The sequence below is a fragment of the Portunus trituberculatus genome, chromosome 32, assembly GCF_017591435.1.
Source record: "Portunus trituberculatus isolate SZX2019 chromosome 32, ASM1759143v1, whole genome shotgun sequence".
Classification (NCBI taxonomy): Eukaryota; Metazoa; Arthropoda; class Malacostraca; order Decapoda; family Portunidae; genus Portunus; species Portunus trituberculatus.
In genome coordinates this window covers 5,843,182-5,860,681 of record NC_059286.1, presented here as the reverse complement: position 1 = coordinate 5,860,681, position 17,500 = coordinate 5,843,182, and the positions used below count along the sequence as shown (strand labels likewise).

Genomic DNA, 17,500 nt, shown 5'->3' with positions numbered 1-17,500 from the left:
GAAAAAGAAATACGTGGGAATGAAGAACGGAGATTGAAGTCAAAGGAGAAGGAAGAAAAATGGAGAGAGAAAGTGAACAAGGAGAGAGAAAATGAAGAACAGCAGGAGGCGACACACACACACACACACACACACACACACACACACACACACACACACACAGAGAAACAGCACAAACATAACGACAAATTTTCACTGCCATAACAAAACAGCAATTCTAAAATAGGCAAGATACACACACCAGCTTCTTAAGTCTTTCCACGAAGGCCAATATTGGAACCAAGTGTATTTATTGCTGGTGGTGGCGGTGGTGGTGGTGGTGGTGGTGGTGCTTGTGCTGGTGGAGGTGGTGTTGGTGATGGTGGAGGTGGTTTTAAGATTTACAAGTTTATTGACGTGGTTTAGAAAATTAAAGATGCATAAACATTCCAAAAGGGGTATATAAATGGTATTGGTATATATGCTAAACTTCACCAACGTATCACTGTCACGAACGTTCTTTTGTTAAACCGTCACTAACATCTTTAAAATGTTCTAGGAAACTATAACTTCCCTAGGAACCATTTACTAAGCAGTCGAAATTAATTACCATATTTTGACACACCTGCCCCGCCTCACTACTGTCAAAATAGCTTTAAAGGGTTTTCAGTACTATGACGCGTTTTCATATTCATTCTGCTTACTATTTTGCGATTTTATACAGCTTCAGATACTTATTTGGGGATTAAAGTAGTGAAGACTCTGATCATTATTCTTCTGAACTTCCTAATGTAAATGAAATTGTCTAATCAGACCCAAAACTCGTGGTGAAAAAAGGGTCCCAGTACTGTAATGGTTAAATGAACAAAAAGGCTTTTAAGAATACTTTTATGACTGTAATGGTAGATTGATAAGATTTCTATATTTTCAACATAACAAACACTTATGATAACCCGGCTAATCATATCTGAGGCCTTTGAAAATGGTCGTGGTGAGAGAGCAAAGCGTTTCAGACTACTAACCAAAATGGCGAAGCGTTTGAGAATGTTGCTGAGAGATGATGCAGTGTTACGTTTTCTTCCTCCGTGTGTTGCATGTGCTGGTCCCGCTGCCTCTCAACATGCTCGCGTTATAACTGCTGCGATTACGGTGCTTGTATCTGCATCGTGGTCATCGCAGCTGCAAATGACTATGAATATGGGGAACGCCAGGCTGTCACAATGGTCCCGCCTCACGCCTTCCGTCCCTTCCTCCCGGTGACAACACTACGGCTGTTTCACGGAATTAAAGCAGAATGTCACGGCTTCCTAGTAAACGTGACATTACGGGGCACAGAACATAATCTCCACGAGCAATAATGTCCTGGTGAATATGCGAGAGACGAATATTTGAGTCATTTCGACGCTAAGTTTCTAACAGGACGTTTTCTGTATCAATGAAGGAATGGTACATGACTTTTCTGGCTAAATAAAACTGCAGACGCTAATAGTTTGAGCTGCATGATCACTTCCGTTACTGCTCCATCAAAATTCATAACCTAACTTTCCATCGCACCTTGCTCCCTATTCTTTACCTCTTACTGTTGAATTGTCGTGGATACAAGGTGGTTTTCAATATTTTAGTGATAGATTAACACGGATTCAACACTTCACTGGTAAGATAAACACAGGTCACGTCAATAGGATAATCACACAGAACAATTCACCAATAAGATAATCCCTTAAAAGAACAAGACTGAATATCACTGTGGCATGACGAGAGAATAATGCATGGGACACTAGAACAAAGTAACTAGAAACAGAAACACTATAGATATATAGACATACCTGCATGGTCTGTCAACCCACGTAAAGCCATCTTCAGCCTCTCTTTCATGTCCTCAGCTTACTCTCCTGTCTCCACAAGTCCCCCACACTACACCACACCACCATGAATATATTCACGTATCTTGGAAGAGTGCCAGAAGGAAGAAAACAGAGAGGGTCTCACACAGAACGCCTTCAGCGGGGTAAAGAGAGTTGTGAACATGGTAACTACAGGAGTCGACGCGCGCAGATTCCCTTCATGCTACTACTCCCTCTCACAGACTCACTGCTTGGTACAGATGGGTCTCTACATGATAAAGCAGCCTTCCTACCTATATTTTTAGCCAGAGTGGATATAAATGAGTAAATAAGGTATGTATCATAGGCCAAAAGTCATGACGCTACACCTTTCTCTACCTCACTTCATGCCCCCTCTCCATCCTAACTCCCTCCTTGTTTCTATATTTCTCACACCCACTCACTTTTTCCGATTCTACATCTCTTCTTCATCACTCTGAGATATACTTACCACTTCTACAGTCATCCCCAATATTTAAACTGTGTAGAAATCACAAAATCTGTTCACTTTTTCATATCTCAATTTTTTGCAAATGTTTATAGACATTTTTCCTTGACAATCCTAGTTGCCCGGTGGGAGATTTAGCGCTATGCCGTTACCCCTAGCGGTGCCATATGAATTAAGCTGTTGCGGCGCCTCAATAATATAGATAATTTCAATTTTTTTATAGATATTTCATTCATTCCTTCTGGTAGTGTTTGGTATCTAAGCGAAGGCAATGAATGAGCCCGGCAAGCAAGGCAGGAGACACAGGCATATTAACCCCATGATTAAGTATTTTATTACACGTTATTTACTTAGTAACTATTGAGACAGGTAAAAGCTAAACACCTTCAAACTACAGCAAGATGAGAAGCCGCTACCTCCGCTGCCGATACGTTCCATTGAGCCAGGATCGAACCCGCAACCTTTGGACTCAGAAGGCTCTCTTTAACCCGAAGCAATGAATCTTTCACAGCAAAAGATCCAAATGCCTGTTTCTCCCTCCTTCCTCTCTCTTTTCTCTCTCCCTTCTTACTTTCTCACATCTATTTCACACCCCTCCCCATCCCTTCTCTTCCCCTGCCTTCAGCCATCTTCCTTCTCCTCCTCCTCCCCTTCCCCCTCCTTCTCCTCCTCCTCCTCCTCCTCTTCCATCTTTTATTCGTCTTCCTCCCGATTCTCTCCGTAAGTTCTTCCTTCCCTCCTTCTTTCTAGTGGGGCAGTTCTCTTCTTCCTGAGTTTTCTCATTTTCTCTCCTTTATTTGTTACAATTACACATCAATCTTTTCTTATATTCCCTTAAAATTTTCCTAAGTTTTTTTTTTTCCAAATTCTTGCACTGATTATTCTTTGCTTTTTAGCGAGTGTTGAAAATAAGGGAAAGTAAAAGTCGAGCGGAAAAAGTCTATATTTTTCATTCGCCTTCATTTGAAGGCATCATACAATGCCGTTTATAATTGCACAACTGATGTAAATTTGTGGAATATATTACATTACGTCTTTCATTTACAAGTATTTTTTTTTATTTTGTTTATTTCTCTAAAGTTGTCTTCGGAATCATATGTATAAGCTGTATAAGACAACATTCTAGAAAATCAAAGCTATTTCTTAATAATGATAATGATGTATTTTACTTCACGTGTATAAAGTATGGCTTCTGTAAATCTTATATTCGTTTACCCTTCAACATGGTTTTCTTTGAGACTATAGGAAGTTTAAAGGCTAGACTACTTTATTTTTCTTCTCCGAAACTTTACACAGTAATGCCCGTATTCAAAGAAACGCTCTGCTCTCTCACGTCGAATATTCTCAGAAACCACAGGGATTATTATTTGGTTTTCAGGAGTTTTTTTTAGTCACGTGAATACTAAAAAGATCTTAAAATACAAAGTAACAAGTTCCCAGAGCCTTTGAAGTACTGGGAACGGCACAGAAGTGTTTCGGAATATGATCCCGAGTACTAAATATATCACAGTTTAATGCAGTAATGAGAATGACACGGGAACACCTGCACTCCTACGAGACAGTGCAGTGGCTAGACGGTGGTGGTGATGATGGTGGTGTCGGCTACGAGGCGACTGGTAGGACCTGACAGCCGAGTGAAAAGGAAGAAACATACCATTACAAAATAAGGGAGGCTGCAAATAAGGGAGGCTGACGAACCAAGTTATCAGATGATTGAGTTAGGAATGGAGTTTGGTTGTTATCTAGGATGATATTCGTTCCCGCGAAGACCTCAGGCAAGTTTAACTACAGTAACTTCTAGACTGAGCTCAACAGACTAGTGGCGGTGAGATCAACAGGGTGTCAGTGACGTGCCCGCCAAACGCTGTTCAGAGCACCTATTCTGAAACACTTCCTCTCTTACCGTGACAGAAATATTTAGCTGAGCTGTCAAGAGTATTTCTCCTATTAGTAATGAATAAATCTAATTAATCTTTTTATAGAAACTAAAAAAAAAAAGAACATTCATGAAAACACATGTAACCAAATGGAGACTTTTGAATGTAGTGAAAGTACAGTGTAGGTAGAAGCGTTTCAGAATATGGCCCCAGAATCTTTCGGTGGCCGGAGCTCTGGGTGTGATGACAGGCTCAGGCAAAACAAGACAAAGCAAGGCACGGCACGGCATGGTACGGCACGGCACCCTAGGCATGTCCTCACCAGCTCTAATGAGATAACGAGACTGTCCTGGTGCCAGCAAGACCGTCTGAACAACGAGGGACGCCGTAGTGACCCTTCACAAGGCAGCAGAGAGGCTTCCTTCGTGTGACTTCTATCCTGGCAAGACACCCCAGTCCTCCTTGATCATGTCAGCACCCTTCTCGCCTATCATGATGCAGGGAGCGTTGGTGTTCCCGCTGGTGACGAGAGGCATGATGGAGCCGTCCACCACCCGCAGCCCGGAAACCCCGCGCACCCTGGGGGGAGGAGGAGGGTCAATGACGTGAACGTGACAAGAATGGTGAGCAGTGAAGTGATAGAGAGTGGGGAAGAATAAAGGTAGAACACGAAGGATCGTAAGACACGTACTTGAGTGTGTGATCCACCACGCCGAAAGGGTCTGAGGGCGGCGCCATCTTGCAGGAACCCACTGCATGCCAGGTGGTCTTGGCCATATGTCGCACGTAGCACGCCCAGTACGGGTCTGAGCCAGGAATCTCCCGTTCGCATCCCGGCAGAGGCTGCGTGGAGAGGAGAATGTTCAATAGTGTGAGTCAGGATAGTGTGACGTTATGTACACGCGAGAATGCATTATGAACGTTTGTTGACTTGTCTTCAATGTGAACAGTGTCTAGTCATAGTTACTAAGATTTACAATATTGTTTTTATGATTCCTTTGAATTATAGAGACTGCCATGTGTTGGCCTGATGGCTTCTTGCTGCTTCCCCTATTTTCTTATGCTCTTATGTAAGTATTCTCTTCTTCTCTTAAGAGGGAGGTTTCAAGACATTTGTCCCGGTCTTCTGGTTAATTCTTTTCCAATCTTTTAGAGAACATGCAGTTTAAGTGGGTCTTTTTTAATATTTTGTTGCCCTTGGCAAGTTTCCCTCTTAAAAAAAAAAGAAAGAAAAAAAGTAAGAGTAAAGACAACAATTTACTGCTTCATGACGACACTTAAAAAATAGTCGTTACATGAAAGCAATATTCCTGATTACTGGCCAAGGTAATGCTAATGAGGTAAAGCACAGCACACTTCACACATACACGTACCTGACTGTGAAATCTGGCACCTAATTCCTCCCGAAGTGCTGGTGTGTTTCCCACTGTCAGGGCGAACTTGATGCCTGAGGAGAGAAGAGACAAACTGGAATGTGAGAAGGTTCTGGTATTGTACAAAGGATCAAATTAAAAAGGAAAGAGCAGGGTAAAATAATGACTTAATTCACTTTGTAATTAATACGGGGGGTGGGTGATTTTGATACTTGTTAAAGAAAGAGTGTGATAAGGTATACTAGTGGAGTGTAAACTGTATGACGTGTGTATATTGTATTCTCTTGATGATTGACTGGTGTGTTCTTATTTATCTATTTGTTGTACAGAGTTGTGAAAATGAGGTGATATTAAAGATGATGAAATAACGGATTAAAAAAAGCTCTCCTCCTCCTCCTCCTCCTACTACTACTACTACTACTACTACCACTACTACTACTACTACTACTACTGCTGCTGCTGCTACTACTACTACTACTACAACTATTCCACTACTACTACTACTACTACAACTATTCCACTACTACTACTACAACTACTACTACTGTTCTTACTACTGTTACTACTACTACTGCTACTATTACATTACTGTTACTGCAACTGCTACTACTACTGTTACTAGTATTACTGCTATTACTACACTACTGTTACTACTACTACTACTACCACTACTATTACTACTACTACTACTACTACTACTACTACCACTACTATTACTACTACTACTACTACTGCACTACTGTTACTACTACTACACTACTGTTACTCCTACTACTTCTACTACTACTCTACTGTTACTAAGACTACTACCACTACTACTACTACTACTACTACTACTACCACTACTACTACTACTACTACTACTACTACTACTACTACTACTACTACTACTACTACTACTACTACCACTACCACTACCACTACCACTACTACTAATAATAATGATAATGCTACGACCACTACTTACCGCGAACAAGAGTGGCCACATCATCGGGGTGGCTGAGGTAGTTAGGGTCGACAAGGGGCGGGTCTTTGGGATCAGGGGACCTCAATCTGATAGTGCCGCGACTTTTAGGGCGAGTCAACATTGGCCCCACTGTAAAACCTTGCAGACCGATCAAGGACTTGTAGTACTTGTTGAACAGCTGTGGGTGATTCAAGAGAAAATTAGGTTCAGAAAATATTTTGTTTTGACCTCCACTCTCTTCTAAGGCCACAGAGATGATTAGCCTTTTCTCATGTTATTGATGTGGAAATCTTGTTATTAAAAAAAACACTTATAACCCTCATAAAAAATCCGAAAAGACAGTGTTTTAAGTGAATGTTGTGGGGTTGTGGTGTGTTTTGAGTGTCTTTTGGTGTTTTGAATGTGTATTTTGATGGTGTGGGGTGTTTTAAGTGTTCATTGTGGTGCTGTGGAGTTTCGAGTGTTTTGTGGTGTTGTGGTGTGTTTTGAGTGTTTTGTGGTATCGTGGTGATTTTTCAGTGTGTATTGTTTTAAGTGTATTGTTTTCAGTGTTTTTGGAAGGTTTGGAGTATTTTGAAGGGCAGACGGCGTCGGGGCGGTGTGTGGCGGCGTATGTTGGGAGTGGTGGTAGGGACTGCTGGCTTTCTCTGGTGGTGAGTGTGTGGCGTGGTGTAAGGATGGTGGGAAGCTGAAAGAGAGAGAGAGAGAGAGAGAGAGAGAGAGAGAGAGAGAGAGAGAGAGAGTGTGTGTGTGATAGCTTCACGTGGCAGTCGCTCAGTGAAACACACCAGTCTGTGTCTACCTGTCATCCTCAGCCGTAATGTTGTCCAATCTTCACGGTGGATGGATCATTTGGAGGGAAGAATCATCAATAACGAAAAAAAAATGAAAAATATGTAGAAATATTTAGAGACAGTAAAAATCGGATGATATCTAGAGACAAAATCGAACAAAAAAAATATCGAGATAAACGCAGCGTCTAGGCCTCGCCTGGGCCGCCCCTCCCTCCTCCCCTCCCGCGGGGCAGCCTTTTGGCCTGGCCTGGGCTGCCCCTCGCTCCTTCCCTCCCGTGGGGCAGCCTCTGGCCTGGCCTGGGCCGCCCCTCCCTCCCATGTGGCAGACTTTTGTCTTTGCCGTGTGCCCTGTTGGGCAGGCTGCCCCGCTCAGTCAGGGAAGTACTCCTGCAAGGTGGAGTACGCCAGGGTGATCAGAGTCAGGGTGTGCCCAATGGAGAGCTGGCTGTCCAACAGATCAAGAAACAGCCTGCCTCCAGCCCCAATTCTCCCCTGGCGAGCCTTCCCTGACCCGCTGGGTTCCCGCTGCGGCGGTGGGGAGGTGTTTGTCTTTCTCTTCCCCACTTTGCGGTGAACGAGCTCTACTGGCTCTGCTTCCTGCAGGGCTCATTCAGTGATTCGTGTTCCCAGTAAAGTTCCGTAAGGAGGCTTGTAATTGGCATCCATTTTGAAGATCGTAGCCGCCATTTGGTGTTTTATTTAATGGCGCGAAGTTTAAACCATCTGACTGTCACTTGGTACATCTTCCCCTTATCAATTAACTTTACTCTTTAAACCGGGAGGAATGTGCAAAATGTATTATGTTTCGTACCTAAGTTTCTTGTAGATGCTTATAAAGATTTCACGCATTGCTTCTGGTGCTACTAATTATCTCGTGACGCGGCGAAAGAGTTAAGTGTAGCATGAGTGAGGGATGAGAATTCTGGCGTGAATGTGGTACTAAGGAACTGATGTTTAAGTGAGAAATAAGTGTGGTATGAATGTGACAGGAGTGAAGTGTGGCATGATGGATGTGGTGCCAATCAAGTGCGGTAAGGAGGCAGTTTCAAGACATTTAACCCAGACTTTTGGATAACTCTATTATTCTTTCAGGGAACTGGCTATCAAGTGGGCCTTTTCTTTGAGTTTTTTTTTTCCTTGGCTGGCTTCCTTCTTGCATTAAAAAAAAAATAATGTGGCATGAATGTGGCGGAAATATTAAGTGAGATATGAATAAGGAATGCTAGATATGATATACTAAGAAAAAACAATGAATGAATGAATGAGTCTATACGTGATGCGGTAACCTTGAAAAAAAAAATGAGAGAATGAATACGAGTTGGAGGATTATTGTGCTTGATATTACCACCTCCCGTCTCTCTCTCTCTCTCTCTCTCTCTCTCTCTCTCTCTCTCTCTCTCTCTCTCTCTCTCTCTCTTACCTCCCTAGTGTAGCCAATGCCGTCCGTGATAAACAACCCGTAGTCAAAAGCAGGAGTTCCGGACACAAATAGGTACTGCAGCTCAGGCCAGTACGGATCCCCTTCCTCTGACAGGCCCCACGCGTTCACCTCCACGCCCAGGGGACAACTCAGGGGCCCTGCAGTAGTAGTTGTTGTTGTGTAGTAGTAGTAGTAGTAGTAGTAGTAGAGAGTAGTAGTAGTAGTAGTAGTAGTAGAGATGGTAATGATGACTATAAACTTTGAAACAAAAAAAATCGAATCTACATTTTTCATATTGATCTTATAAACAAAAATATGAATAATCAAATATTGTTTATAAAATCTACAAAAAAATCACCTTAATACGAAGCAAAACTCTCTCACCTGCCCGTATTAATCAACATAACTCCTCTACCAGTCTGCATTAACTCACCTGTGCCGTGTGCCGAATACTGCTCGATTGCTTGGGGACGGACTACACGAAACACGGAGTCAGACCCTTTCTTGACAGTCCAGGTGAGGCCGAAGATGGAAGGATGGTCATGGAAGTTCTCCCCCACGCCAGGCAGATTCACCACGACGGGGATCTGGAAGGGTGTGAAGATGTTTAGAATATGGGAAGTTCTATGTCTGTCTCTCTTTTTTTGTGAGTGTTTTTTCTGTGTGTTTTTTGTGTCATTGTTTTCTGTTTGTCACTCTTTGGCTGTGAGTCTGTCTGTGTCTTTCGTGTTGGTTCTCGTTTTCTCTCTGTCTTTTTCTATCTGTTTTTCTTTGTTTTTCTCTACTACTATTATTACTTTTGTCTATTTGTCTTTCTCTACTAGTACTATTACTTCTACTACTACTAATACTACTGCTTCAACAACTTTTACTACTACTAATAATAATACTACTACTACTACTGCTACTACTACTACTACTTCTGCTGCTACTACTACCACTACCATTACTATTGCTACTTTTACTACTACTACTACTACGACTACTACCATTACTACTGCTATTGCTACTTTTACTACAACTACTACTACTACTACTACTACTACTACTACCATTACTACTACTATTACTACTACTACTACTACTACTACTACTACTACTACTACTACTACTATTACTTCACCTTGTGGCGCCGCAGGTGTTCCTCAGGCCCGACACCAGACAGCATGAGGAGCTTCGGGGAGCCTACAGCGCCCGCCGACACCACCACCTCTCTCTGCGCCAGCACCGTGCGTACCTGTCAGCAGGGCGCCAGGTGAGAAGCCTTGAGTTTATAAATGAAGGCTTTTTATTCATGTGTTTGCCTTCAAGTTTCATTTCCTCCTATTTGTATTGTATGTTTTGTTTTTCTCTCTCTCTCTCTCTCCTGTTTCTTTGCTGTGTATTTCTTTTTTTCTTCAGTAGTTTTACTTTTTTATACTAACTTTGCTCGTCTTTGTTGGATGTGAATTATTTCCTCGTTTTTTCTCCTACATTTTTTTCTTTTCTCACTTCTTGCTTGTGAATTTCTTTTTCTTCTCCTATTATGGATTCATTTATATTCAAAATCAAACCGGCTCTTATTCATATCTAATTTTCCTACCTCCTCTTGACTGTAATTTATTTTGTTTTATTCAGATTGACAGTGTTTTTATCATATTGACTACGAATTTGTTTCCCTCCTTCTTCTACAGTGAATTTATTTTCATTCATATCAACTTTACTTTTCCCGCTCCATCCTGACTCTTTACCGTCATTCCCTCATTACTGTGATTAACTCTGCTCTTATTATATCAACTACAAATTCATCTTCCTCCTTCGACCTTACTCATATTAACTCTATTCCCCTTGTCCATTAATAATCCGTACCGTGATTATCTCTATATGATTATGTTGGATATTACTGTGAGTTCTCCAGGGTGTCTTGACGACTTTTGGAAGCACTCTACATCATTCAGGAAAAAAACACCAATAGCAACCCAGAAATTCCTCTATGGTGTTTGAATAGTCATGTTTAACCCCTTGAGTACCACGACGCTTTTCCTTATTTATTCTGCTTACTATATGATGATTTTATGCAGCTTCAGAAACTTATGTTGGGAATTAAAACAGTTAAGACTGTGGCCATTAGTCTTCTGACCTCCATTAAACTTTCCTAATGCCAATAAAGTGGTCTAATCGTACATAAATCATAAGTTAAAAATATGTCCTAATATTGAAGGGGTTAAACAAATCGTCTTCAGAACACAGGTTGAGAAAAGATCACGTACCTTCCCGTATTGCTCAAATTTCACTCCTATGGCGCGCTTTCGGTCGTCAAACAGGATCTGAAATGGAAGGGTAAAGCTCGTATTCTCAAACACTTCTATGCTTTACCTACACAACTTCAAAAGGCTTTATTTAAGTTTACATGAGTTTTTTTTTTTTTTAAGGTGTTGTTATGGTTCTAGAGGCAGAGTGACAAGATTTCTACATTATTAAGTGGAGAAACACTCTTGTAAACCCTGCTAATCATCTGTGTCCCTTGAAAATAGTCGTGGTTGAGAGAGAGCAAAAGTTTTTTTTTTTTTTAAGACTAGTTTCAGCCACGGGTTTTTAAGGGTAGTTTGATGGTTCAAGTGACAGATTAACATGATTTCTACGTTATCAACAGCAAAATACTCTTAACAACCAAGGTAATCATCTCTGTGGTGTTTGAAAATAGTGGCTACATCACCTATATTTTTAAGTTTCTAGTTTTCTGTGTTAATCTAACTTCAGCTCGCTATAATTACTTTATCGTTAACAATTTTTATCTCATTCCTGTACATTTCAATTTTAAACTTATCTTTTGACTTTCCTTTCTGGTTTAATCCTCTGGCAACATTTTCTCTCTGACCTTGCTATTATGACATCATCTCTCTGACCTTCTTATGCCCTTACCAAGTAATCTTCCTTTGTCGTGACATAATCCCATGACTTTTTTTTGTCCTGGCCTATAGCGCTTGTAGGTAACCTGAAGAGTATTGGAAGAGCTGTTAAGCTTCCACTCATTAGTAGTGCGGGCAATTCTATTTATCGTGGTACCCATATCAGGGGCCATATCACCACCCAAGCGCATCTTTAGTGTAATCACCTAGAACCTGGGTATCATGGTGACATGTAGGTAACTTTAAACCACTCGACAAATGGCAAAGTATCAAGGCGATACTTGGTAAGATTCGAACCTACGCGTGGACATCTACCCGATCCCATGTTCACCACCTTATCCACTATGCCACCGCCTCCCATCTTACTCACTGACCTTCACATTATAACCTTACCTCTCTAATCTTCTCTTTTGGCCTTTTTTTCTGACCTTCCTTTCTGACTTTATTCATTGATCCCTTTCCAATCTTCCTTTAACTTTTCTTTCCCTTATTTTCTTTGACTTTCCCTTGACCTGCTGACCTTCCCATGACCTTGCTGACCTGCGTGACGAGGGCGTTCATCACCACGTGCAGGTTGGAGCGGCGGAAGGCTGCAGGACGAACGTAGGATTCAGCTGAGGATCCCCGACGTCCATTCCTTGTCGTCATGTCAGGAATGGAGAACCCTGAGGAGGAGGAGAAGGGAAGGAGGAGAAGGAGGAGAAGCAGGAAGTGGAGGCAGGAGAGCAGGAAGAGAAGGAAGGAAGAGTATGAGTTATGGAGAGATTAGTGCGGAGTAAAGATTTAGGGAGAGGAAGAAGGAAGGAAAGTGAGAAGGGAGGAAGAAGAAGGAAAGATAAACGGGTAGGTGGATGAATGGACGAGGGAAGTTTTACGTGAATGAGAGTAGCAAGGATAGGTGAGAATAAAATGTACGCAAGGATGAAATGTGAGCAAGGAAGAAAAAAAGGAAATAAGAAAAAATGAAGGAAAGAAGGTTGATGTAAGAAAAAAGGACAAAATGAAAGAAAGAACTGAAATGAGAAAAAAAACTACAACAAACACTAAGAGTATATCAAGAATTTTTTTCATATTTACAACTTTCCTTCTTACTCTGCTTTTTTGGTGCATATTTTTCCTCACCTATTTGTTCGGGTCCGTTCGGGTCAACAACATCGTACCCGAGCTGCCTGCCTGCCTTCAGGATAGCGTGCATGAGCGGTGTTCCCCAGCGCTTGTTTTCCACGCTGGCGGGACCCCCGACGCCGCGGTAAAACGCTGCACGGCGCGCCGGAAGCAGGACGTGACGTGCAACAAATTGATTTATGCACTTACTTCACTAACTTACCCAGGTGAAAGGGGACACCGCTTTACTTATTTAGTCCTTATATTTCTACTCTGTAATAATTCCAGTATGTTTTTTTTTTTTTTGTGCGTATGATTTTAGCGCATATCTAGTTTTTATATGGAATCAATGCATAGTTTTACCAGGTAAGAGAATATAACACTTATTTTTTTTTTACTTGAATAAACTCGATACAATTTCTGCATTGATATATAATATTCAATGTTCATGTTCCTTTATGTGATAAATAACATTACTTCACTGACTTAACCAGATAGGGGAATACTTGTCTCGTTTTGTTACTTTTACCCCTAAAGTAACTTCCGCGGCCACATTTGCAGCGCAGATCTATAAAAAACACACTTTTACGGACGTAATCCTTTCAGTACCATGACATGTTTACATATCCATTCTGTTTACTGTTTGGTGATTTTATACAGCTTTAGAAAATTATGTGGGGATTAGAATATTGAACACTGGTCATTAACCTTCTAACCTCCATAGACCCTTCCTAATGTAAATAAAATCGTCTAATCACACTCAAAACTCAAGGTAAAAATGCGTCACAGTACTAAAGAGGGTAATAAATTACCAAACTTTGCCCTCATTGCACAGAACCTCCCTCCCCTCCTCCTCACCTGTGTCTGGGCGGCGAACACCTCGGTAGTCTTCGGATTTCTTGAAGTACTTGAGAACCTTGTCGTAGCTCCAGCCCGGGTTGCCCATCGCCTCCCAGTTATCGAAGTCCCGCCTGTTGCCTCGCACGTACATCATCCAGTTGATAGTTGACGAGCCTCCCAGGGCGCGGCCGAGGGGAAAGTGGCATGACTGTAGGAGGTGAGGTGGCAGAAATTGAGGTGGAACTCAAGTTCTATTCTATGGTGGACCACAGTGCCCGTCTTTTTGTTTGTCTGGTTGTCTGTTTGGGATAATGTACTTTTTTCACTGGGTCTGTTATTTTAAATGCTAGACACCTTTATTTTTTTATGGAAGAGCTGGCCAAGGGCTACAAGATATATAGCAAAAAAGGTCCATCTGATTGTCAGTTTCCTAAAAGGTTAGTAGAGTTAGCCAAAAGTTTGTGACAAATTATTAGTTAGATTCTTTGATGATCTAGATTCTTTGTTAAATTTCAAGCATCATTATGAAAATACTCTTAAAATGCAAATGGTCACCTATAGATAGATTTAGTTCGTCTACTTGTGTTCCTGTGCCAGTATTTCTAAACGCTTTCCTCCCTCACTGGGCTGTTTTTAAAGGCCGCAGAGATTATCATGACGATGAAACCTTGTTAAATCATCAAATGAATCTTGAAAACAGAATCAAAATACAAATCGCTTCCAATTGAGTTTGTTAGGCGAAGTTGAGATGAAATAAAAAGTTTTTAGTCCCTCTGATCTATACGCCTAGAGCGTTCAACTAGTAATAGAATCTATACAATTTACATCCCAAAGATAAAAGAAAATAAAAAGCAATGGAACACGAAAAAAAGAGAGATATGAGTCACAGTCACAGAAAATACAGACATAATAATCTTATCACTCACCTTGCCAACGTAACCTTTGAGAGAGTGTTTCTGGGGCACCGTGAAGTAACTCCAATCCGCGTCACTCTGCATCAACACCACATTGAGACCAGGCACCACACTCTCCGGGGGCGGCGGTCCTCCAGCCTCCAGCAGCAATACTCGCCAACCCTCCACCTCCGACAGCCGCGCCGCCACAGCCCCACCAGCAGTCCCCCCGCCCACTGCAGATGCAAACCCAGGGAGAGAGAGAGAGAGAGAGAGAGAGAGAGAGAGAGAGAGAATGTCATGCTTGGTATTTAGATAAAGCTGTCCCATAAATAATAATAAAAAAAGTATGGGGTGATGAACAACGACAAAACAAGGTCTGAGAGAGAGAGAGAGAGAGAGAGAGAGAGAGAGAGACACTAGGGCACCCACCACTTACCCACAATGAAGTCATACTGGTAGAGGAGCTTGTCTGAGGCATCGTAGTCGTGGTCATTGGTGCCGCGGAGACCCACAGCCACGAGTAGCCGCACCAGCAGCCCCGGGATGAAGCGACTCAGGCGGTAAATCATCTCAAACCTAACACTTACAAGACTCGTATTCAGGGGCACTTCTCTCTCTCTCACCACGACTATTTTCAAAGGTCGGAGATAATTAGCCGGATTCTCAAAGCGTGTTTCTCCTGTTGACAATGTAGTAATGTTGTTAATCTGTCACTGGAAGCATGGAAAAGACCTGTAAAAATCTGCGGCACTTTAACTATAGTCATCTGGTTGATATATAGATAGGTGCTTCAGAATTATAGTACAAACACTTGTAAGATTATGTTATTCGTTATAGCACTGGAAGGCACGAAAGTTCTTCCACCAGTTGTTGTGTATATGTGAATGATAGAACAGAGTCGTTTTTTTCCTAGTTAATTTCAGTGTCTTGTGAGGACTGAACACATCACTAGGTCAATGTTCTCTCTGCAATTTAAAAGAGACAAGAGATGTTTATTTAATAGAATAGACGAGTTGTTGTTGGTGGTGATGATGGTGTTATAGTATTGTTGTTGGTGGTGATGGTGGTGGTGGTGCTAGTATTGTTGGTGGTGGTGGTAGTGTTGTTGTTGTTACTATTGTTTATGATGGTAGTAGTGGTGGTGCTAATGGTGGCAGTGGATGTGGTGTTGTTGTTGTTGTTACTATTGTTAATGATGATGGTAGTGGTGGTGCTAATGGTGGTAGTAGATGTGGTGGTGGTGATGTTATAGTGGTGCTAGTGATGGTAGTGCTGGTGGTATTTTCATCACATCTCACGAAACACAAATGATTATCATCATTTCTCTCTAACATGTATATATGAGATGACGGAGCACAGTTATCTCAGCCTTGCCCTCATATGTGGCCCGGAGTCATGAGGAGCCAAATAACAATGAGGTGGCAAGTTTACCTGTGTGCAGCGCTCGTGGAAAACCTGACCTGAACGAGAGGGAAAGTGTGCCGTCCTCGCGAGACAAACACAAACAGGCAATATAAACGATAAGTAAAAGAAGGACAGGTGGATAAATAAGTGACAGTACATAATAAGTAAAAGAAGAGCCATAAGCAAGGTCTCTATCTCCTCATTGTGAAGACAAACATGTTCAATCTGTCAGGCACAGCTGTCAGACACGACCTTCACACACAAACGCGCGCACACACGCACACACACACAGACACAGACATACACACTCATACACACACACACACACACAGGTCATTATCAACCCGGCTCACACCCTGTAATATACGACTAGGTAAACACACACACGCACACACACACACAAAAAAAAAAAACACGCAAACTGAACTAACTAGACACACCAACGAGAAAGAAAAAGTAAAGAAAAAATAACCTAGACACAGATAGACGGAGGAAAGAAATACTACGCCTTACATAAAAGAAAGTAAATAAAAACGATGTTAAGCTGGTCAGTCAAGGAAAACCAGAACTCTTCCTAACAATTAAAAAAAGGGCCGGGTTTGCTAACAGACAGTGATGAGAATAATAATAGCATTGTCCTCTCCACATCAGCCAACACAAGCACAGGTAATATTTGGTGAACGTGGTGGTTACGCAGCTGACGTAAATATGGGAAAAATTGTCTGAAAACTTGTAAGAGAAGACAGGTAGGCATAGTGACATTTATAAGTTGAGAAGTAATAGTGATCATGTAACAGTTGATGGGAACACAGATAAATGAAAAAAAAAAAAAAAACGATTAAAATGAAAATAAAGCTAAATGCCAATAGACTGATGAATATTGAGTAAAAAAAATGATTAGCGAATTACGATAGCAAAAGAAGTGAAGAAGAATGAAAAAAAGTGAATAGGAATAAATAACAACGAAGACTCACATTAAAACTGCACATACAAAAAACAAAATGAAAAGAGGCAAGTGAAAAAACACAAAACACCAACATAAATAAATAGTAAAGAAAAACATTAACTAAAAATAACAAATCCAATAAAAACTATATATATAAAAACAAGACGAAAAGTACAGCAAAAAGTACCAACAATTTATGACTCCATTGCTAATTCTATAGGACTTCAAACCAAGGTCACGTGTCAGGCGGAAAGGCCAGGCCAATTTGTAGTCCCCCGTGGAGATAATACTGATGAGAACCTACTATCCTTCTCTCCTACTCTTTCTATTTCCTCCTCTTTCACTTCCTCTTCCTCCTCTTTCTTCTCCTTCTCCTCTTCAAAAGTCTAGTTCACCTTGTCCCTTAATCTTCCCGTCCACCATGGAGAGAGAGAGAGAGAGAGGGGGAGAGAGAGAGAGAGAGAGAGAGAGAGAGAGAGAGAGAGAGAGAGAGAGAGAGAGAGAGAGAGAGAGAGAGAGAGAGAGAGAGAGAGAGAGAGAGAGAGAGAGAGAGAGAGAGAGAGAGAGAGAGAGAGAGAGAGAGAGAGAGAGAGAGAGAGAGAAATAATAACCCTATACTGTCCTTTTAAACACACACACACACACACACACACACACACACACACACGGGATTAAAATCCT

At 41.6% G+C, this 17,500-nt stretch overlaps 1 protein-coding gene across 1 annotated transcript in view; it reads right to left on the bottom strand.

Annotated features, from left to right (window-relative positions):
* Positions 1–3,244: 3,244 nt before the first annotated feature.
* The window catches only part of LOC123511941 (glucose dehydrogenase [FAD, quinone]-like), a 32,771-nt gene continuing 18,515 nt past the window's right edge, over positions 3,245–17,500 (bottom strand). The window contains exons 12-24 of the mRNA XM_045268049.1: positions 14,906–15,148; positions 14,500–14,702; positions 13,592–13,781; positions 12,752–12,886; positions 12,170–12,294; positions 10,991–11,047; positions 9,865–9,978; positions 9,175–9,328; positions 8,742–8,899; positions 6,528–6,705; positions 5,561–5,634; positions 4,879–5,030; positions 3,245–4,766 (exon numbers count right to left, since the gene is read on the bottom strand). Coding sequence (XP_045123984.1) covers positions 4,622–4,766; positions 4,879–5,030; positions 5,561–5,634; positions 6,528–6,705; positions 8,742–8,899; positions 9,175–9,328; positions 9,865–9,978; positions 10,991–11,047; positions 12,170–12,294; positions 12,752–12,886; positions 13,592–13,781; positions 14,500–14,702; positions 14,906–15,148 — 1,928 coding nt within the window. The 3' untranslated portion in view covers positions 3,245–4,621. The remainder of the gene's footprint in view (positions 4,767–4,878; positions 5,031–5,560; positions 5,635–6,527; positions 6,706–8,741; positions 8,900–9,174; positions 9,329–9,864; positions 9,979–10,990; positions 11,048–12,169; positions 12,295–12,751; positions 12,887–13,591; positions 13,782–14,499; positions 14,703–14,905; positions 15,149–17,500) is intronic.